Source organism: Gallinula chloropus, assembly GCF_964237585.1.
Source record: "Gallinula chloropus genome assembly, chromosome: 1".
In the NCBI taxonomy this organism is placed as follows: domain Eukaryota; kingdom Metazoa; phylum Chordata; class Aves; order Gruiformes; family Rallidae; genus Gallinula; species Gallinula chloropus.
In genome coordinates this window covers 92,853,998-92,876,167 of record NC_140085.1, presented here as the reverse complement: position 1 = coordinate 92,876,167, position 22,170 = coordinate 92,853,998, and the positions used below count along the sequence as shown (strand labels likewise).

Here is a 22,170-nt window from a genome sequence, read left to right as displayed (position 1 = left end):
TGGAGTACATTGGGGTGCAGATGGCATATCCTCAGATGTTGTGTATCAAATCTTGGAGACACAACCAAACCTGCAGCAGGCTGCTTTCTTGGCAGTAGCACAGATGGGCAGGGGCAAGAGGAACACCTGCAAAACAGTACACTGAAAGGACACCCCAAGCAATAAAAAGGATGTGTAAGCTGATTCTCCAGGTGAGAAATAACACTCCTGGCCATATTCTGACAGCTTAAATTGGATTTACATCCTCGAGGATACCAATCTGTATGTGCAAGGCACATCTGAAGGCCTGTGCTAGCTCATAAGAAGCATCACATGGGTGGAATTTAGGCTGTGCTAGTAGGAAGCTATCGGCCTGTTGATACATATTTTCTGTTGTATGGTTGAAGTTTCTTCTTTTCTGTCAGGCGAAACAGAACTGCAGCCAGTCATCTGGAGGAGGAAATGCGTCTGCTGTGCTGAGACAGGCAACACGGAAAAGTGGGAGAGAGGCTGTCCCACAGCTTTGGCAAAACATGCTAATGTAAAGAGTAATAATCCATAAATTAAGGGAGAAGCAGCTCAAGTTGTTTACTGCCACGCATGAAGATATACTGACTCATAGCCCAGCAGGGCAAATTTTAGTTTGGCTCCTGCAGAATTGACTTTGTAACCTTGCTGTTGTTTTTATTTGCAATCCTTTCTTTTTTTGTCAGCACCATATGTATCTTCATACATATTCCTTCCATTTTCCTCCCACCTACAATGACATTTCTATGTACCAGATGAATAGCATTGTCTGAATATAAAAAAATATCGAAGACGACTCTTCTTCATCCTCAGCCAAGTGCTCCAGGGAAATGCGTGGGGCCAGAAACATCAGCTTCCCCCTGCCTACAGGTGAGGATGCTAAGTAGGGGTAGGCACACACACATGTATAATGCATATGTCTATACAACATATGTAAGATTCCAGTATTGCATATTACATTATTTTTATGAGCAACAGATTCAGTTAATGAGTTTTTAAAAAGGGGGGAAGGAGGGGTATTTATGACAGGGATCGTTTTGCTTTGACGTATTCCAGCACAAACTCCGAGATACTTCGCATCAGTTCCTGTGTCTTCGCAGGCCAGAAACTCCTGCTGCACAAAATTAATCCTGACCTAAAGATGTACCCAGATGATTTAGGCCTGGGCTGATAACTTAATCCCGGGGTGACGCTGTCCCGTGACGGGGGTACCACTGGGGTGGGGGTGCGCCCGGGGTGGGGGTGGGGGGGGAAGGGAGCCAACCCTGCCACGATACCGCCGCTCCAACAGGTGGCGCCGTACCATGCGGCGGGCGGAAGTTTAACGACCCGCGCCCTCCCGGCGTGCCTCGGGTGTCCGGTGACCCCTTCCCTCCCCTTCCCCGGGCGGCGGTGTGAGCGCGTCATGGCCGCCTCGAAGCCCGTGGAGGCGGCGGCGGCGGGCGGCGGCGGTGGGGCCGGCGCGGGGCTGTCCCGCTGGCAGCAGGCTTTGGTGCTGGGGGCGCCCATTCTACTGGGCGCCGGCGCGGTCTATCTCTGGTCGCGGCGCGCGGCCCGCCGCGGCGGCAAGGGCGCGAGCGAGCGGAAGACCCCCGAGGGGCGGGCGAGCCCCGGGCCCTGCGGCGGCGGCGGCGGCGGCGGGCAGCCCGATGGGCCGGGCCGCGAGGACATGGTGAGCGCGCGCCGGCCGTCAGCCCCCCGCCGCCGCGGTGCGGGGGGGGGGGGTGGGGAAGCGCCGCTGCGAGGGGTGGGGACGGGGCTCAGCTCCGCCGGGCGCGGGGCCGGCACCCCTCGGCCCCGGCCGCGGAGGGGTTTGGGGAGCGGCCCTTCAGTCGCCGCGGCTGCCACCCGGAGAGGCGTTGGTGGGTAGCCGGGCTCTGCCAGAGGCAGCGCTGGGCGCGCCGCTGGCCCGGTGGGAAAGGCCGTTGTCAGAGTCTCGGTGCGGGCCTCGAAGGAGGCGTGTGAGGGGATGGAGCTGTGCTGCAGTACGCGGGGCCGGCGTCCTCATTGTGCAGGACTGGGAGGCTCTGGCGCTGGCCTGTGTAACCGGTGTTGGCGTTCCTGGCTTTTCCCCTGTCTTGCCAGGTTGGTAGTGCTTTGTTAGGAGTGTGCCTGTGCGTTCGTGCCGGTCCTGGCGCTGAGACTGGGAAATGTGCGTTGCTGAATGTGTCTTGTCATAAAGCGGGCGTTATCCAGGCGAACATGGAGCTGATGGTGTGCTGCCGTTGGGTGAATGCCCTTCTGCTCCTGAGGCAGGGGATAGCTATGAGTAAGTTGCTCAGTATTTTGAAAAGGACCTGTATGATCTGTTGTGTGTTAGTCTGAGATATCGGATACAGCAGAGTGGAAAGAAAACACAATGAAGATCTTCTTTGTAAATGAAGTATTTCCCATGAAAATGCAAAAGCCATTCAGCTCAAACAACTGAGACTTCAGAGTAGACTTTCCCTTAATAGATTGCTTTTCAAAACTTATGTTTATCCTGTTGTGAATTGCAGCTCTGAGAACTTTCAGATTAAGTGGTCTACACAAAAGTTGAAGGACAACTGGGGGAAATTGGTCCACATCAGATCCATGATTCTCTTCCGTATGTACATATGGAAAATGTCCTCTAAGATGCACATCTGCAGTCATAGATGTGTTGTGTTGGTCACACTATATTACTGATCTAAGGTTGCAGTTGACAAGCATGTTTGCAGTTTGGCAAGCAGATATGCATTGATGGGAAAAGACTGGTAAGATACTCCTGCCTTGTCTTTTCTAATTCTTATGTACCACCTGAAATGCTCTGAACTGTCAGACCAGGGCTTAAACTTCCTGTCTGAAATGATCAGCAGAGAAGACATCAGCTCCACGAGGCTGGAAAAGGTTGGTTGTAACCTTGGTCATTTCAGTGATTAAGACTGATGTTATGCGAAGGGGTGGGAAGTGGCAGGAACACATGGGAGTGGTGAGAGCGTGGCAACTTCCACAGGTAGTGAATCATAGGTACCTTCAGGCATTCCTGGAAGCCTGGTGAGCTGCAAAACCTACACTGGACCTGGAGGCAGTTACTTAAGTGCAACGATTTGTTGGTTCATGGACAAGAGTACTGAGCAAGTGATGTACAGAGAACAAATTCAGACTTTGTTTACTGCAGTAACTTTGGCTTGTGGCTGCAGACAGCATCTGGCATATTTATGGCAGCATGCTTGCTATGTGTGAGCTCTGGTTTGCAGGCTACTAGTGACCTTTGTGTAGCTGAAGTGACTTTGCTGATCGTATTTCTGAATTACAGTGTATTTATCAGGTGGTTTGTTGTCATTCTGTAGTTGTACTTGAAGCAAGAACTTAAAACATTTAAAACATGTAGCACCTGATTTTAAAATATGCATCTAAGGGTAAGCATATAGTTGAGTGCTATGATCCAGAGTTCCTTGAAGAGTGTCATTGCTTATACTGGAAAGAAGTGAGAGAGATTACTTAGGATAGTAGAGTAGAAGAAAGTAGCAGATTTGCCTGATGACAAGATAACTGTCTAGCTAATCAAAATATGGCTGCAGGAAGAAAGTTAATGTGGTTGCAGGTTCCCTTGGCTGCTTTACGTGTGTGTGTAGGATTGCTTTCCTGTTTCTTATATCCAGAGCAGTCGCATAGATTTCATGCTTCAACACATTTTATTAGTTATGGGTATTATTGGTAAGACACTTGATTGAAAACACGATCGTTGCAGATGCTCTATTTGTTAACTACATGTCTTGTATTGGTCTGTCTTTCTAATGTGATGGAATGTAGGGTTTTTTTAACTCAGCTGGACTTCAAATACAAATCCCTATGGTGAATAAGTGCCAGTAACTCAGTTCAGCCTAAACACAGTAGGGAAATCTTAAAAAAACCACAGGTCAAACATGAATGTGCTACCAGCAGCAGTGTGCTTACGTGTGTCGGGTAACTATTCTTTTACTGGTGAGTGTAGCTTAGGACTCAGCCCCTTGTGTGCATTTCATTAAATCAGGTGTTGTATCCATTTGATGCTCTGTTCATTGTTTCTGAAGACAATGACCTTGAATTTTTTTTTTTTGCTTGTTCTTTGAAAATATGTAGGGTCTGAAGTCTTCATTCAGACTTACTGCTATTTTGCATGCAGTTCAAGCTTTTACCTGCTGCAGAGGCGTCACATTTTTTTCCCCAGGCTGTGTCTGCACTAGAGGATTCTCCTGGCATAGATGGACTGTCCAAGTGTGATCTGTGACTTGACGTGTTGGCAGAAGCCCTCAGCCTAGGTGCTATATCGGGAAAAGCTGAACTACTTCAGAGATTCCTTTTGCTGTAAGCACAGCTCCTCAGTGGTACAACAAACTAGTTATTGGACCAGTTAAGTGCTGATAATAAAACTGCATCTATGGGTGACTCAAAGGTTGGGAAGTCAAATTGCATCTGTTAATTACAGAAAATGCCATTGTTTCTGACCATTTAGATGGAATGTGTTTTGGTTACTCAGTAACAGCAGTTGGCTTTTATGTGATCTCTTAGTTTGTAGTGAATGTTGCTTAACTTAAACGTGTTGGAGAGGCAAATTGCTTTCCATTTATTGCATTAATTGATATCCAGTCAATTCATGTTTTTTTACTTAATAACTTAGCAAGAATATACCCTACTAGTCTGACAGGAGTGAGCACTGGTTAGTCAGTGAGGTAATGTGTTGGTTGCTTCAGTATTTTCTTTTCTCCTTAAGCTAAAATCACTTCCTTTTGCAAGTCTGTGATATTCCAAATCTCACCCCTTAACTCTTCTGGCAAGTTCGCTAGCCCTGTGGTTTTGGTGCGTGAGGAAGCATGGAGCAGAGATCCTTGCACTGTTTAGTCAGAGGTATGGCATTGTGCATTGCAGACAAAGCCATTTGGGTCCACAGCAGTTTGCTGTCTTTGCACATTTTTCTCTGAGCTGGGTATAGTCCTTGAGTGCAGTGGTGAGTGAACGTAGCCAAACTCCTTGGCCTGTGTAGTGCCACATAACGGGATCAACAGCCAACTAGTATGGCTTCTTTCCAGTATCTATTTTAGTAGGAGTCACTGAATGTTGCCTGCCACTGCTGTGGCATTAGATCAGTATATGAACCAATTAAACCCCTTTGTCTAGATATGTTTATGTTGATACTTACTCTGAGTTGATCTAAGCAAAATATGAAGTAATTTCTGTTGTACTGTGCACCTGTTGCCTAATACATCTCATTATCAACCCGCTGTGTGTTCTGTGTTTAATGCCAACTGTAGTGGACCAGTGCAGAAAACGTAAAGTGTGTCTAATAGCAGTACAACGACTGTTAGACTCCTGACAGCTCATGTACAGGTCACTTACTCATGGTAGGCGTGAGCGACATACTGGTTTCCGAGGAAGGTGACTGATCGAGAACACTGACGAATTGTACTGTGAACTTGAGCTGAATTATTTCTAACTGTAATACGTTCTTGCTTGTACTCACAGTTTATATCTTGAGCTCATGTGGACATACTTTTTCTCACATGGCTTTAGCGCTAAGGAGAGTCTTAAAACCACTCATACTGGGCTAATGCCCTTCATTATAGGTCTGAGAGAAGACTTGAGGTGAATGTTACCAAAAAAAAAAAAAAGGAAAAAAGATAGGTGTTCGGCAACAGCGGGTATTCAGGAAATAAAATGACATAATATTTTGGTACCTGATCTCATCAGGAGGGTCCAGGAGGACCCAAAGAACTTGACAGCTGAAGCAGTGGTCCCTTTCCATGCCATCTATCAGACAAGGGCACGCAGGTCCTTTTCAGTCAGAAGAAAATGCTGAAACTCACTGCTTGTGCTTCATCTAAGTCCTATTCAGAATGGCCTTACTGATGGTACAGAACTGTATCAACCTTTGTACTTAAAACGTCGTCCACTCATTTCAGTGATGTATTGTATGCATACAGAGGACTGTAGCAGAATAGTATGACTGAGGTTACAGAGAAAAAACATTTAAGAGCTAGGAATGTAGTTTAAGGTGGAATAAAATAAAAAGATTTTTTTTTTCCATAGGCATTATTGCTGATTTCATTACGTTATGGCATGTTGTGCTCTAACTCTTGACTGTCTGAGGCAGAAAGTAACTGGGATATTAGTGTCTGTTTGATGATTCATTTCTGTGTCCCTGTTTGCGTGTAGTGATCCTACTACTGTTACTCAAAGATTACTGTGATAACAGAGTTGCTGGATTTTATGGGTTTTCCTGTGGCATTATGCCTGTACCCTCTAAAGGCTGTGATTCCTGCTGCACGCACGTAGGCTTGTCTGAAGATTTGTGCTTCAGAGAGACCAGCAGAGCATCAGTGGCAGCCCCAGAGCTAGAAATTTCTTGCTTCCAGTTACGATTCCTGCCCCACACCTGACTCTGGAGCAGCCATTGCATTTGGATGTTACCCAGTAGTCCTCCCCTGTAGCTGGTGTTTAACACAGGGGCTGCCCGAGTGCGTAGGGCGGAGCAGACTCTCTGGTCAGCCTGAGTCGCGATGCAGGGATAATGGAACCAGGGGCTCAAGGAATTGGCAGTGATCATGAAGTAGTAATCTCTTTGTACCATCGGCTTAACCTCTGCAGCTTCAAGTGATTTTCATACCGGGAAAACGGGTCTGAAGGTTAGAACATGGCCCACATCTCCTGCTTTTTCTTTTTGGTACTGAGTAAATTGGAACAGTAATGAATTTTGTAGATTATTTCACAAAGACATTTCTAATGTGGCTTGCTATAGAAATCCAGGAGGAAAAAATCAAGTTGACTTTCACGCGTCGTAAGTTTGCTGCCTATGCCATAACCCTTTCCTTAGTTAAAAGAGAAGTGATGTTGTATTTGGAGCTAATTTTAGGACATCCTTGAAGAGAATGTAACCTTTTCAAACTTCTGTTGAGTTTTAAAGAAACAGCTGCTTAAATACACAGTTACTTGTCTCTCAGTAAAAATATTTGCACTCTTAATTCTGGTTTGTGTATCCACAGAATTGCAGTGTACAAAAAAGGGTGAAGTTAATTATTTAAATCCAAATGCATAAAAGATTAAAATAAGCAAAAGTCCCAAAGCCATGCAGATTATCTTGTTCTGGGAACAATGGAGATGGTGCACATTGATTTCCTGTAATCTCAGTGATTGTTGACCTGTGAGAGAAGAGCATTTCTGGCAGAAGGGATATTTAAGAAATTCTCTCCCTTATAAGGTTTCACTGGCAAGTCTGTCCTCAAGAGAGTGCGTGTAGGATACTTTGTTCTATTTGAATGTCTATTTTTATGTAGGAACTAAGACTGGCACTCATTATCTGTTTCTCTTATGCCATGATTGGAAACCAGGCCTTAAAAAGAGGGGTCATACAGCAACTCCTTAGATGCTAAGAATTATCACACTGCTATGAAATGAGCAGACATTAAGGGAAGCAGGCTGATGAAATGCAGAGATGCTTTCAAACTTGCCCTACAGCAGTCTGGGTGTAGTTTGACACTGTGGGTGGGGGTGGGGTGGGCGCGGGCCGAGAGTAGGCAGTAGTATGGTCAAAGAGCAGCATTTACAATTGCCAGCAAATCCCAGGGTGTGTGATTCAACAGGTGAGATGTAGTGAATCTTCCAGCAATTGTGTAAGGCATTACTGCCCCTAGGTTTGTGTTCTTTCCTGCCCCAGAGAGGTTGGCAGGATGGCACATCTGCTGATGCTGTACGTCTGTTCATTTTGGTCTAGCCCGAAATGCCCCAAAATGTTGATCCTTCAAGCTAGGCTGTAAGAGAGGAGCAGAAATCCAGGAGATTAATGGTAGGATCGTTTAGCTCTGTATTTCTTGAACGTGGATCACACCCCTTTGATAAAGAGGCTTTTTACATCTGATTCCTTACAAACCACAACATGTGATAACTGGTCTGTAAGTCATGGGGTTACGGGTAGCACTGTTATTTTCTGCAGAGATGCAGATAATCAACAGGCTGTGCAGAATGCCAAGGTTCATTTAACAGGTAACAGGCCAGTTAGCAATGTGTTCCATCCTCTGCTAAGGATGGCATGCTCTGATGGTCCAGTGCTTGCTTTGTGTTAGTGGTCGGATGAAGCAGGTTGTCTGAAGCTGTGGAGGAGTCACCTGTCAAGTTAGTTGTCAGGTGTATGAAGAGTAAACCAGCTTTGTTTTACCTACAGGTTTTATTTGTCCTGCTCAGTAGGTCTTTCCACAGAGTGTTTTCTGTATTTAATTCAGTCTGCTGAGCTAACTCTGGCCTTGTAGGCTATATATATTTCAGTAGGAAACTTTTCCTGTTTGAATTGCTTTGAGAGCTTTGTTGTCTCAAGTTATTTGTCTTTGGAGAAGTAACATACCTCATCGATTCTTCTGATCACCGGTCGTGTAAGGTTAAAACCTGTTGAGCTTCCTGAAGAGAAATCACTGCATTGTTTAGTACCACTGTAGTGCATCTTTTGAAGAGTTTGTATTGTATCTGATACACTTGCAAAGAAAGTCAGTTGTGTTTTTCCAGGAAATAGGAGGAGGGAGATTTTCAGAAGTCTAGCCTAGAGTTTATCACACAAATGCATTTTGTATCTTTGAAGATCATCCCTTAAGTGCATAGCTTGTGTGTGGTGATGCTTTTCTTCTATGAACTGACTTACCACTTTCTTTTTCAGAGCCCTCTTGATAGAGCCCAAGCAGCCAAGAACAAAGGAAACAAATATTTTAAAGCAGGAAAATACGAGCAAGCTATTCAGTGTTACACTGAAGCTATCAGCCTGTGCCCTCCTGAGAAAAACCTTGATCTTTCTACCTTCTATCAAAATAGAGCCGCTGCCTATGAACAGCTGGTAAGAAGTTAAAGATAAATATGTGCTAATTCTAAAAAGTTGTCTTATAGAGTGTGTATTTTGTTACTTTTTTTCATGGAAGATCCCAGGTAGTGATGTCTGCTGCCTTCACAAGATGCTGTTGCTTGCAGCTGTTTTTCACTACCTCATTGTACTTGTCCACATATATCTCAGTCTATCTATCTCCTGTATTTCTTATGTATCCCTTTCTTGTAAGCCAAGATTTTAGTTTCTTATCCTGTGCAACAATTTTCTTGTATAGAAGTTAGTTTTGCTTCTCACTACTAGAGTGTTTCTTTAACTGTTAGGTGAAAGGCTACTTGAAAAATTTCACAAACAAGAAATCACATACATCTTACTAAAGCCCAAGACCTGAATTTTACACACAAGGAAGTAACGTTGATTTGATATCTGAGTATACTTGATACCAGTTGCAGAAGTCAACCAGTGTTTGATATGGTATCAGTACACTTGCTTATACGGTCAAGTTGGTGACCTGTATAAGGGAGTGGAAAAATGGATTGATTTTTTTTACAGTCTGAAGTATGGGAGACAGTGTGATTAGAGAAGTCTAGTCTTTAAAGTTAGAGGAGAGATAAAACAGTTCCTGTCTAATCAAATACTACTTATAACACTAATTTATGCCATCTTAATCCCAGAAGGTTTTGGTTCATCCTTTTCAGTTACTAGAAAAAAACTCTTACCTGCAAAATTTATTATCAAATGGATTTTCAGTTCTTCCTTATCATAGAATGGTTTGGGTTGGAAGGGACCTTAAATACCATGTAGTTCATTGACCATCTCGATTGCTACATAATAAGTTATCATCCCTTTGTAGTAACATAGCAAATTGATACAGTATTGCAAGTTGATATAACAAATTTATAAAGAAGTGTTACCACTTTGTTGGGTTTATTTGTTGTTTTCATTATGTTTCCATCCTTTTCTCTTGTGTTGTTTTTGTATCAGTCTTTCAGTCCTGATGTTCCCTCCTGCAGACATCATTGCATCAACTCATAATCTTCTCCCATAAGCTTTGTACAGCTGTCTGGTTTCATTTTCTGTAGGAATTGCTTTTCTGTTTTGTGGCTCTTCTGGTGCAGGTGGCTTCCAGTGGTACCTGGCAGCTCCTTACTGAGAAACTTGCAGAAATAAAAGCAAGCAGATAGAACCAGAGCCCTGGGAACTGCAGCTACCGTTAGGTGGGCATGACCCTGGAGTTGGCAGTGGAAAGCTAATACAATGTGGTTGAGTAGGCTGTCTTTCACTGTGGTGTTTTGTACCCACAGCAAAAATGGACAGAAGTGGCACAAGACTGCACAAAGGCGGTTGAGCTTAACCCTAAATATGTAAAAGCTCTCTTCAGACGTGCAAAAGCTCATGAGAAGCTAGACAATAAGAAGGAATGTTTAGAAGGTGAGTGTCTCTTGATGTGTATACTTTAAAGTGGAATTAGCTTGGGCACTTGGGAGAGAGTAACTTATGGGATTGTTTTGGTTTTATGTCTGTAACTACAGGAATACAGAATTATTTATTTGAAACTATTCATAGCTACTGCAAATACATTTTCTTCTCTTGTAAGAGGAAACCTTTTCTCATCTTCAGCTGTCATCTGCTTAGATTTGAAATAGCGGCCGATAAGTTGCTGTTTTGCAGCCACTCAAGGTATTCTTTTTCCAGGAAACTCTCTACATTTTTAGAATAGAATTCATGTAACATGCTGAGTGGAGAGCCCCAACAGCAGTCAGTCTGTCTCCATACAGTGCCAAACGTTCTTCTGTGATCCTTTAAGAGAAATGGTACTGCTGCAGAAACCAAGATGTTTGTTGCAGGTGGAGATACGTGGTTAGAAACAAGAGTGTAACAGTCAATTAAGTGCATTTGTCAGGTATTAAAGGGGAAACAGCATTTTGTTCTGAGGTATAACTTAGGAAAATTGGAACAACTTTAAAACTTTTTTTTAAATATCAACACTGTGTATTTGGCAGAAACTACTGTGCTAAATCCTTCCTTATACTGTTCCTAAGAATATGCTTGGAACTGTCAGGAAGACATGACTGAGAGGCCATGAAAATTAAGGAGTACTACAGGTTAGGTGTGTTGTCAGAAGGCACTTTTGAGCTAAGGGACACTGTTTGAAAGGACCCACTTCAATTTCATCAAGGGAAATCATTCCTGCTGATGTAAGATTAAAAAGCAAATGAAATTTTCAGCTGTGCTTATTATCAAAGAAGGACAGAAAATAAGGAGGTGCTCTGACTGGCAAATATAACTGAAAATAGTTTAATTATGTATAAGAGCTAAGAATTAGTTCTGTTAAGTTATAAGGTAAATAAGATGCAGAAATATTATTTATTTATTTATCTGCTGGGAGAATGCCTTTCTGCTCTGTAAAACTATAGTGACTAGTCTCAGGTCATTTAGGACTGCTTAGGTCATTTACTGTGGTCTTTTTGCAGTCTCTTAATTGACCAACAGCCGCACTTCCAGAGTGCTATAATAAAATCTCCACCTTATATAGTTGCAATAATCTGAGAGGTGATAAAAGCCCCAAGAAAGATCAAGTGTCATAACTCATTTTTTAATGTTAGTAGCAGTAATGTTTGTAGCAATTATTTTCAACCTTGAGTTGGGTTTGATTTTTAGCTTGTAGTTTTTTGAGATCTGAAAATTACCTATTTTTTTCCTGAACTACTCTGTTTTTTCAATACCATCCTGCTTTTACCTGCCAACTGTGTATGGCCAGTACAATCCCAAGAGGGGGTGTCTGTGTAGTGGAGGAAAGCAAAACCAAACGAACCACCCCAAAAAAAACCCACATCACCACCAGCATAGAACTCCTCCAGTGATCCTTGGCAGTGTAATGTGGGAGAACATTGCTGCCTTACCCAAGTCTGGGCACTACTTGCCCAGAGCCGCTTGCTCAGGGCAAAGCGTGTCTGCTGAGGTGCTTCATTGCACCCGGTATCTTTCACAATGTTCCTGGGTATCACATGTTTTCCCAGGGACTCCGGTGAGCTTCTTGGCCATGATAGAGCTGGGGAGGGGATTGTGTGTAAATAATGGCACAATAGTACCTACAGGGTGTACAATTACAGAAACTATACTTAAACTCCAGGGTAAAACACTTGGTTTTCGAGTGTATTGACACTACACTGTTTGAATTGCAAGTTCCATCTTTACTGATGTTTAAGTGAAAATTGAATAGAAAAAATATCTGTGGCAGTATTGCTTTACAGAATCCGGAGAAATAATGACTAATACATAATGTCAATAAATAATAATTATATTATATAAAATAAATTTGCTTTATGAAATAGAGTTTTATGAAAATACGAGTAAAATTAAATTTTAAAAGTAAATAATAAATAAGAGCATTTCACACTGCAAAGCATGATCCAGGCAGCAGTGGGTTAACATTTGCAGAAGCTGTATGTGTGGAGGACATGGGCCAGCACTCAGAATGCACCAGCAAGCTGTTTCTCTTAAACTTTCTCTGTTCTAAAGTCATAGAGGTGAGCAGAAAAATCTGAGGTATAATAAGGGTAGAGTTCCTGAACTGAGGAAGGAGAAAGGCATGGTTGGATGAATATGAATTTTAAAGGTAGGTAATCAGTAGTAGTCCCAGAAGAGAAGCTGTGTTAACCCTTTCAATGTGTACGTAGTATGAGCATAATTACTATCTCCGAAGTTTCATAATGTTGAAAGCGCCTGCTGGAGATATACGTTTTCACTCTTCATCTAGGTGTGTTTGTCTCTAGATAAAAACATGAAAAAATAAATGTAATTTCTTTCAATCACTGTCACAAAGTGGTTTTATTGAAAAGAGATAATTTCTGATACAAATTTGTGTCCTGGAAAACCTGGTGAATACGGAAAACTGGTGAGAGAGAGAATGTTTTATTTATTAGTCTGACAATGACTCGGAATAGTGGCACATTTTCATGTACTCCAGTGAATATCAGAATTTGTCTTTAATCTCACTTTTGTATGTTGTTTCCTAGATGTCACTGCAGTCTGCATTTTAGAAGCCTTCCAAAACCAGCAAAGTATGTTATTAGCTGATAAAGTTCTTAAACTCCTTGGAAAAGAAAAGGCTAAAGAGAAATACAAGGTAGGACTTGTGATATTGCTGACAAATTCTGATTTCACCTGACTGGCTATTGAAATGTTGATTGTTGGCATTCTGTCAGTTGCTGTGAGCAAGTCACTGTCTTCATCTGCTGAAGTCAAAGAGTCCACACAAAGGGTTTTGTACAAAGCTACTGTTGTATCAATGTGGGGTTGTGGGTTTTTTTTTTCCTTTGGGACCTGTCCAAACTTTTTGAAACTTCAGTAGGGAAGAGATGCCTGTTTCTAATTAATGTTTGCCTTTAATAATCAAACTTACTGTGACGTTCAGGACACACTGAAGTTGGTGAGCTGCCTTACACGGGGCTTTGCGAGACTTGCAACATAATGGAAACGGGTATCTTGGAACAGCAGTAGCCAAATGTTCAGCTGCACATCAGACACTTGATTTAGGTAGGGGTGTTGAGACAGGAAGGCATGTAAGTAAGAATTGAAAATGCATGAAAATTTTGGTTCCATATGTAATGAATAGCTTAAAATGAAATGAATGATGGTTTGATGGCCTTTTCCCCAGGTTATTTGTGTTTTTCTAAATAGAAATTTAATGTAGGAGAGATTTAAGTTGACAGGAGAATTTCTGCATTTTTAAAAGTGGCAAAATAATACTGTTTTAAGGTTTGGGGGTTTTTTAACCAAAAAAATGTGCTTAATTAAAAATGATGCAGTGCAAAATCACATCATCTTAGCGGTCAGACTTCCTGATTCAGTCTTTAGAAATATGCCTCCATCTCCTAACTGCCACAAATTACTTGTCACATTCAGTCACAGGATGTTTCCATTCCGTTTCTGTAAGTAGGTGCTCAGCAGGTAAGTACAAGTATTTGGTGCTGATGCCTTCGTGTTGGTGTTTGGAAACCACAGAAAAGAGAACCGTGGCAGTATAGGGGTAGCCAGGAGGGGTAGCAGTCATTTTAAGTGGCTGTAGGTTGGGACAGGTATTCTCACTTGTTATTAAAGCGTATTTGCTTGGTTTCTGTGGTGATGGTTGAAGTACAGAAATCCACCTTGGTTTTGAGGTACTGAATTTCTTCCCTGGATAACAAAAAGTCGTTGTGCTCTCAGGGTGGTGGGTAGCGTCATAAAACAGGTAAACAGGTATGCTACAGATCGGCAGTGTTACAGTAGAACTTTGATAGGAGCTTCAGAAGAGCGTGTTCAGATGTCCCTTGCAGGGGAGATTGAATTGTAACTCTTGTGTGGAGTGTTCATTTTGAACAAGAAATACATTTTTCAGCTGTAGAAAGCATTTTGTACCTGAGGGGGTTTTGCTTCTGGGACTTGAAGGAAAATATGTGGTCTCTGAGCCAAACTCCGCGTGGAAATAGGATGTTAATTTGTTAGTCTTCATTGTGCTGAAGCTCCTCTTGGACAGCCTGGAAGAAAGAGCAAGTCACCACTCAGAATCTACTCGAATTTAGGCTTGTGCTGGAACTGCCAGCTTGCATTTTTCACCCAATATAGGTGCACACATCCTGCTTTAGTGCAGCCACCCAGGGTCTTACGATACCCTGAGAGCCCTCATTTCCAGCCTCGTAAGAGGAAAGATACCATCTCCTTCCTCTCCTGAGTATTTTCACTTTATTTCTGCTGAGGTGGATAAGTAGTTGTGATCTTATAAATAATTCCTAAATGTCAAATCAAAAATACCAGACTGTCAAATGAGATGGTGGATAGTTGGTTCTTCAATAAGTGATTTTTTTATAATCACATTAGTTTATCTATTTCCATATCTGCCATCAGATCTTACCGTCTAGTGACTTAAAGTTACATTTCTGTTTCAGAATCGGGAGCCTCTGATGCCCTCACCACAGTTCATTAAATCCTACTTCAGCTCTTTCACAGATGATATCATCTCCCAACCTTTGCTTAAGGGTGAGAAATCAGATGAAGATAAAGATAAGGAGGGAGAGGCTTCTGAAGTAAAGGAAAAGTGAGTGCACGGTACAATTGGGAATTATTTTGTATTGGAATTAAGTTTTCAGTGATTTTAACTTCCTGCTTAGTATAACTTGCTGTTACTGTTATAGTACTTTGCATGGGAAAACCTGTGGTAATAAAGTGAGCCTATGAAATGAGAACAGTATTAAAAATGAAGCTTTTAGTAAAGCTGACTAGCTGGTTGCAAACTGGAGGTGGCTTTGATCTGTTAAACAGAGGAAGGACAATAAGATTGAGAAGGTAGGCTGAATATTTACTGCAGTACCATAGCAAAGCTTAGGAGATGGGAGGACTGGATAGTGCTGAATGATGCTTCTGGAGAAAAGAACCTTTTATACTGAAGGAGAGTTTCCAGGGAAGAGAGCAAATTTAGCCTTTGGGTTGGAAGGGAGAACAGAAGCTAGGGAAAGGGTCTCTGTTAATGGAAACTACAAATTTACAGCAATTGAAGCTGAAGGATGTTTTATCTTTCTGGAATCAGACTGCACCTGAATGAGAGGTTTGTTCTGAGAAAGAAAAGCTTGATTTTTATTTTGGGTTTGGTGTGTTTTGGTTGGGCTTTTTTTGAGTGCAGTTTGAGCATCACATGGATGGTGATTTATCTTACTGTGCTTTAACTTACTGTGCTGTTTATCCAGTTTATTTTTAGGAGATATCACTGCTGTCAGTGTGGAAACCATTGCAAACAGTGCTATGAATTTTGTATTTTTTTAAAGTAAGACACACTGTCCTGATCTGCAGGCAGATTCATTAAATGCAGGGCACTTCACTCAGGAGAAGGCAGTGCTCACTGTCATTTTTGCTACGAAATCATTTCATCCACATATAAGATGCACATTGTGAGGTTTAATGTATTTCATTTTCCTGACCTGGAATTCCATCCCAGCCCTCTTGCTTTAAGGCAGAGATTATTGCTGCCCTTCATGTGGGGGGAAAAAAAGGGGGGAACAAAAGAAGCTCAAGTTCAAGAGCTTTAAAACATTCTTCTTTATTTCCAGTGTAATTTGGGTGTTGGTTTTTTGTCTAAATTGTTTTCAGTATGTGATGGCTTCATCCAGGATAATGTGTAAGTTTACTTACAATGCTGGTATTGTAACTGAGTGTCACAAAAGTTAGTGTTTGTTACAGTTTAATGAAAAGTCTGAATTGAAATGCAGTGTTCAGTGAATGCATGTATATACACAACTGTTCTTACATCATTTACAGCTCTGGCTATTTGAGAGCAAAACAGTATATGGAAGAAGAGAACTATGACAAAATTATCAGTGAAAGCACAAAAGAAATTGAAGCAAAGGGAAAATACATGGCAGAAGCTTTGCTTCTACGAGCTACTTTCTACTTACTGATTGGCAATGCAAATGCTGCCAAACCAGACCTGGATCAGGTCATCAGCATGGAAGATGCAAATGTGAAGGTAAGATTTGTCACAGCTGCACTCAGTTTGGGTTGAGAAAGTGTAAGTCAGATGGGAAACTTGCAGTATAGTTCAAGAGCTTGTTTTTCCAGGTTTTCTGGTATGTTAATGGGAGTGTTCTGGTTTATTTACCATTTCATCTTTCTATTCCTGACAAATTGTATTTCAAGGGCTTCTTTATTTTTGACAGCTGTGCTAAGTAGTACAAGCTAAAGAGCTTGTTAAACGAAGAAGCTAAACGAATTGGAGGCTTACCCTGTCTGCCCAATCAGTTCATAAAGCGTTAATTGCCTTTGTGTCTTGAATTCCTTCAAAAATGTTTGTAAGCATAGGGAAGCTGTCTTACCAAGGATTTTTGGTGGGGTTGAAAATCCACCGAGACGGAAGCATAGGAAGTAAGGGAGTTGATTCTTTTAAACTTGATATAAAATGTGCTCCTGCTTAGAATGAATGGAATCTGTCAGTGGGAGAAACCAGTCCAATGAAAACTGTGCTGTAGTTGTAAGGAAGACCTAGATCCGGAGGGACGTTGGGGTGGCTGATGCTTCTCTGAACTTCTTTTGCAGCTCCGAGCTAACGCTCTGATCAAACGAGGGAGTATGTATATGCAGCAGCAGCAGCCCGTGCTGTCCACTCAGGACTTCAACATGGCTGCTGATATCGACCCTCAGAACGCAGATGTTTACCACCATCGAGGACAAGTAAGACACGTGAGCGGTTCTGTCCAGACACTTGGATATTTCAGTGTTTACCTAAAGGAAAATAAAGATCAGTACATCGTTGCAGACACGTTATACTGGCAGGAAAACATGAGTGAGTTAGGAACTACTGCAGAATGCACACACAGTCTCATCTGCAGGTTGGGGTCATGCAGAAGCAGTTTATTTGTGTAGCTGTAGGATGGATCAGAAAGCGACAGGTTCAGCCCTCTGTCAGTACAAACAGGGGCGCACACACCTTTACAGCAGGTACAGACCCCTCTGTGAAGGGGCCTGATAGGGCAGAGAAACATCTGCATAGAAGGAAACATTGTTACAGTGGGTGTAACGTGTTCCTGATGACTGGGCATCTGCGGCACTGCAGCCTAGGCTTGCATCTGTTCAGCTCCTCCCTCTCTGGACTGTGGGCACTGCTGTGTCCTTGACTAATTTCTAGGCCTAGAGAGGCTTGCTTCCACAGAACTGTAACGTAAAAGGTGCTGGAAGAAAACGGAAGCACTACCATATGCAGATGTACTAAGTTGTATTGGTCAGGAAGACTTCCATGGATCAGGTGCCTCACCCCATGAATTTGGCAGAACTCTGTAGTGCTCAGAAGAGTAGTGTTGCATGTTGATTGTAAGTTCTCTGCAGATTGAAAATTAGTGTTTTACAGTAGCTTCACCATAAAGAAAGAGAACATTGAGGTGAGCTTCGCTCCTGTGGAGGAATGAAAGTGCCAAAAAAAGGGGGGAAGAAATTGAAATGCAAGCCCACAGGCATTAACTGCAGCAAGGCAAAGCAACCTGAGAAAATATGCATAGTTTTGGAGGCTGGGTGTAGTGCTAAACCAGTAATGGCAGCAGTCTAAAATGCAGGCATTCTCCACCCCTTACACATGGATGTTGCCTTTTTGTGCATGAAGCCAACATTTTCCTGGTGGCTCTTCTTTTATGGCAGTGGGCTTGAGTCATGGGTTTTATAGGCCTCTAGGCAGCTGTGAAACTGGAGGCAAAGTGAGTAACCGATGGTAACTGAATGATGACTGAAGCGCCTGAAGCACGTACTGAATACAGCAATAGGATTTTCTTTCATTCTGGCTAGCTGAAAATCCTGCTTGACCAAATTGAAGAGGCTGTGGAAGACTTTGATGAATGTATCCGATTGCGACCCGATTCTGCCCTGGCTCAAGCACAGAAATGTTTCGCTCTGGTAGGTATCGTGCTGGTGTTTGTCTGGGTGCTTTTGCTTTTTAAAGAGCTCTGGAGAACCTACTGTGTTTATCTGCTTCGTTCCAACTTAATGGAAAAGCAGGACAACAGACATCTCCCTATACTTGAATAATAGGGTAAGGAGATGCTGCAGCAGTTCCTTCAGTTGGAGCAAGGGTTTGCTGCTTTTGTTTTGCACAGGAAGCTATCTTTTCTGCTTTGTGGTAGAGAACCACAAATCTTCACTCTTAATTGTATGCCATAAGATTGATTTAAGCCAAGCTTTAATCTTGTGGAAAACTCATCTTCACGAAACAGGCTATTTCAGGCTAGTACAGTACCTCTGCATGCAGGAATGGCTTTGCATGCAGTGAGCAAGGAGGAAATCCAGACTTGGACTTTCTAGGCTTCTGAAACTGAGAGAGGCTATTGTCAATTGTCAGGCCTTAATGGCTTCCTCCTTTCATCCTTTCTTCTCTCCAAGTCTGCTCTAGTAGAGGCTTGGACACACGGTAGGTTCCTAAAACCAGATTTACTAGGATGTACAGACATGTCACATGTAACCCCGTGGAACTTGTAATTGTTATGATGTGTGCATGTCTTGGGGAAGTGGGTAGAGGTCTGATGAACTTTCTTTTTGTTTGTGTGTGTGGTGTTTAATTTTTCCCCCTCTTTTTTTTCTTTTTTCTTGACTAGTATCGCCAGGCTTACACGGAAAGCAATCCTCTGCCTGTACAAGTAGCCATGAAGGGCTTTGATGATGTCATTAAAAAATTTCCAAAGTGTGCTGAAGGCTATGCACTCTATGCTCAGGTATGTTTTTCTCAGTTAAAGAAAATCCTGCGTTCTCCTGTACCCTTTATTGTGGACAGCACACATTGCTTCAAGTAATACAGGAAGGTCCTTGAGAAATAGTTCTGAGATGAGACACGCTGTCTTTAATAAGCTGCCTGAATTTATGGCATGGGTGTTCTGGGGTGGAGGAAGTAGATGGGGAATTGTTGGAGCAGAATCGAAGTGATAAGAGTCAAGGGTTGTTATTAGGAGACGGAGGTCTGGCATACACTTCCCCTTGACTTCCTGCGTATGTGTGTCATCTCACTTGATGGCCGTCAGGTAATTTGGTAATTTAGGAATTTGGGAGTTAAATGTGTAGAACTAGGGTAACAGTTTTGTTCTGCTACAAATGATGTGCACTGGTCAGTCAGAGGTCAGTACAGATGTTGAGAGCACACGTGTAACAGAGACCTGTTCCTTCTCTAAGCAAACATGCTGCTGGTTCTAACACGGTGCATGAGATGCTCTGGTACTGAGTGGGGAGGCCGCACGGATGGCTTTTGTTTTGGAAAAATACATTTGAAGAGGGAAGAAGGTGGCACAGGCACAGGCTTCTAGAATGGTTTTTCCTCACAGGACACTTAGCATGTTGCTTGTGGATCTCCCATCACAGTTTGGCACAGGAAGCCTAGCAGCTTTCTTCTAAAAAGCCTCGATTCCGAAACCAAACTGGGGTACCCGGGCATGCCTGGCCCGCTCCACGCGGAGTGCGCTGTGTGCCCCCTCACAGCGTCCGGGTTAGCCGAGGGGAGAGTGCGTGTTTTGGTTGTGTATTGACCTGTGAGCTTCTCTCTCCATGCAGGCACTAACTGATCAGCAGCAGTTTGGCAAGGCTGATGAAATGTATGACAAATGCATTGACCTTGAGCCAGACAATGCTACTACGTATGTTCATAAAGGGTACGTGTTCAGCTTGCCATCCTCTTGGTCAGGAGCAGTTGGCATGTTTAGATGAATCAACCCTAACTGAAGGTTTGTGTTTGGAAGCTTAGCTGGGAAAAATAGCTGTGTGAGAACAGCTTAGTGCTGTTAAAGTTACCGCTGTAGTTTCTCTTGACTGAACTGTAGGTGAGTTTCATTAGTGTTCATTCCTAATTGAGTAACTACTTGAAGGATATGACCCTTAACTTTAGCCCCGGTTAATTGAAGCCTGGTGCTGAAGTTTTCTTTCATGAAGTAACTTGTAACAGGTTGTCTTGGGATAAATTCCTCTTTAGAGTCATTAAACTGATAACATGGTTTCTTGAAAGTGACTTTCACATACATGTTTTTAAAAGCAGGGAAGTTACTGTCTACCTTACAATAGCAAGTAGAAACAATTGGAGGGGGCGGTGTTGGGGGTTTTTTTTTGGCTTACATGATCTTGGTTATGGAAGGAGTATGTGGAGTTTATTCTAAATTTTCTCTTTCAGTTTACTTCAGCTCCAGTGGAAGCAAGACTTAGACAAAGGATTAGAACTCATAAGCAAGGCCATTGAAATTGATAACAAATGTGATTTTGCATACGAAACCATGGGAACGATTGAAGTGCAAAGGTAATGCAGAGTCGCAGTGTTAAAAGTTCTTTCTTACTTCTGAAATTAAAGCAGTCTTTCAGACTTCCCCATGGATCTTAAGCTTTCCTTAAGCCTTTTCCCCAGTACTGTGCAAGGTCAGCTCTTACCCAATGTCCCAGTTTCTGTTCTGTAACTCATGGGGAAGGTCTTTCTTTCTCTGTGGTGTAATTTTGCTTTATGATCCATGCTCACCAATTTCTTATTTACTGGACAACATGCAGATGAGTTTGTGTATGTTTCACTAGTATCCCTTCTGCATTTAAAGGGCCTTCCTTAATCATTGCTAGGATTCTTGTGTATCTAAGGTGGCCTTTAAACATCTTACTGGAGCTTTTGTACTGAGGAGCTTGAGCTACGCTCTTAACCCCAACCACTGGGATTTAATTGCAATAGGACTGCAGTTAGCAAGCTCACAGGGTAAAGAGGAAAGTCTGTTGCACTGTGCTGTAACAATGCACTGTATTACAGTTGTGCAGAAGTTTGGGGTGTAGCTGACAGTACGGTAGTCTTTTGTTACGTGTCAAGCCAGCAAAAGGACAGACAAGCTTTTGCCACGAGAAATTTTGGAAGTGTTTCCTATTTAAATAATATGAGCTTGTCTTTGCTAGTTTTCCTTTAAGTGTCCCAACTCTTCTCAAGGGAGATGAGAGTTCCTTTAGTCATCCCAGCATTGTCTCTGTAGTAAACTTGGTGTCCTCTGAGGAACATTTTATCCTTCGCTGCCACCCGTGGAGGTCCACGATAGGAAGGCTGTTTAACAGCTGTCCTGGCTGCTTAGGCTCCATAACGACTGCTCACCATCATCACAAGTTCTTGTGGTGGTACCTTTTAAGCTCTTAGGAGGGGAGACTGGAAGGCAAAAAGATGCTGTAGAGGTACAGAGATTGCTTTGCCAGCTCTAATTGCGCGACATGTTGGTTTATTTCAGGGGTAATCTGGATAAAGCCATTGAAATGTTCAACAAAGCGATCAACCTGGCCAAATCCGAAATGGAGATGGCCCACCTCTACTCCCTCTGTGATGCTGCCTATGCCCAGACGGAAGTTGCGAAGAAGTATGGGTTGAAGCCACCGACGCTGTAAAGAAACGAGGAGGAAACGACCTTCTAAAGTGAAGTTGCCCACTTCAGCCAGACCTAAAGACGCTGTTGCAGACCATGTTGAATGGTGGAACTTAGTTTTTTCCCATTCGTGGTGTTGTCATTTGCTACATCTGTTAAATGTTTAGGTGTTGTGGGAGTGGTTGTTCAAGGAAGTATGCGGTGTTGCATCTTGTTCCTTCTGCAGCAGAAACCTTGCCTCTCAAGGGAAATAAAAGTTGCAAAGGAACAAAAGGAAGATGTTTTGGCCATGCAAATAAAAACTTCACATTGGTTCATTTGGGGTGATTATGCTGTGGGCGATTTTTGCTTTATCAAACGATATTACAGCATGTTGGTTTTTTTCCTGTTGATTTTAAAGGTAATACTAGTCAGTGCTGTAAAATAGGTTTCTTTTTTATATGCAATTAATCCTTGAGGGTTGATTTTAATTTTGCAAAAAGGAAAAAAATTAATTTTCAAACTGTT

General features: G+C 42.6%; 1 protein-coding gene across 1 annotated transcript; it reads left to right on the top strand.

The window, feature by feature from the left end:
• The first annotated feature begins 1,384 nt into the window (after positions 1-1,384).
• On the top strand, positions 1,385-22,080 carry TOMM70 (translocase of outer mitochondrial membrane 70). The gene is made up of 12 exons (XM_084270265.1): positions 1,385-1,678; positions 8,645-8,818; positions 10,108-10,234; positions 12,823-12,932; positions 14,731-14,879; positions 16,094-16,301; positions 16,868-17,002; positions 18,104-18,211; positions 18,907-19,023; positions 19,850-19,947; positions 20,460-20,582; positions 21,532-22,080. The coding sequence occupies exons 1-12, from the start codon at positions 1,412-1,414 to the stop codon at positions 21,683-21,685; spliced, it is 1,770 nt and encodes a 589-aa protein (XP_084126391.1). The 5' UTR covers positions 1,385-1,411; the 3' UTR covers positions 21,686-22,080.
• The last annotated feature ends 90 nt before the right edge of the window (positions 22,081-22,170 follow it).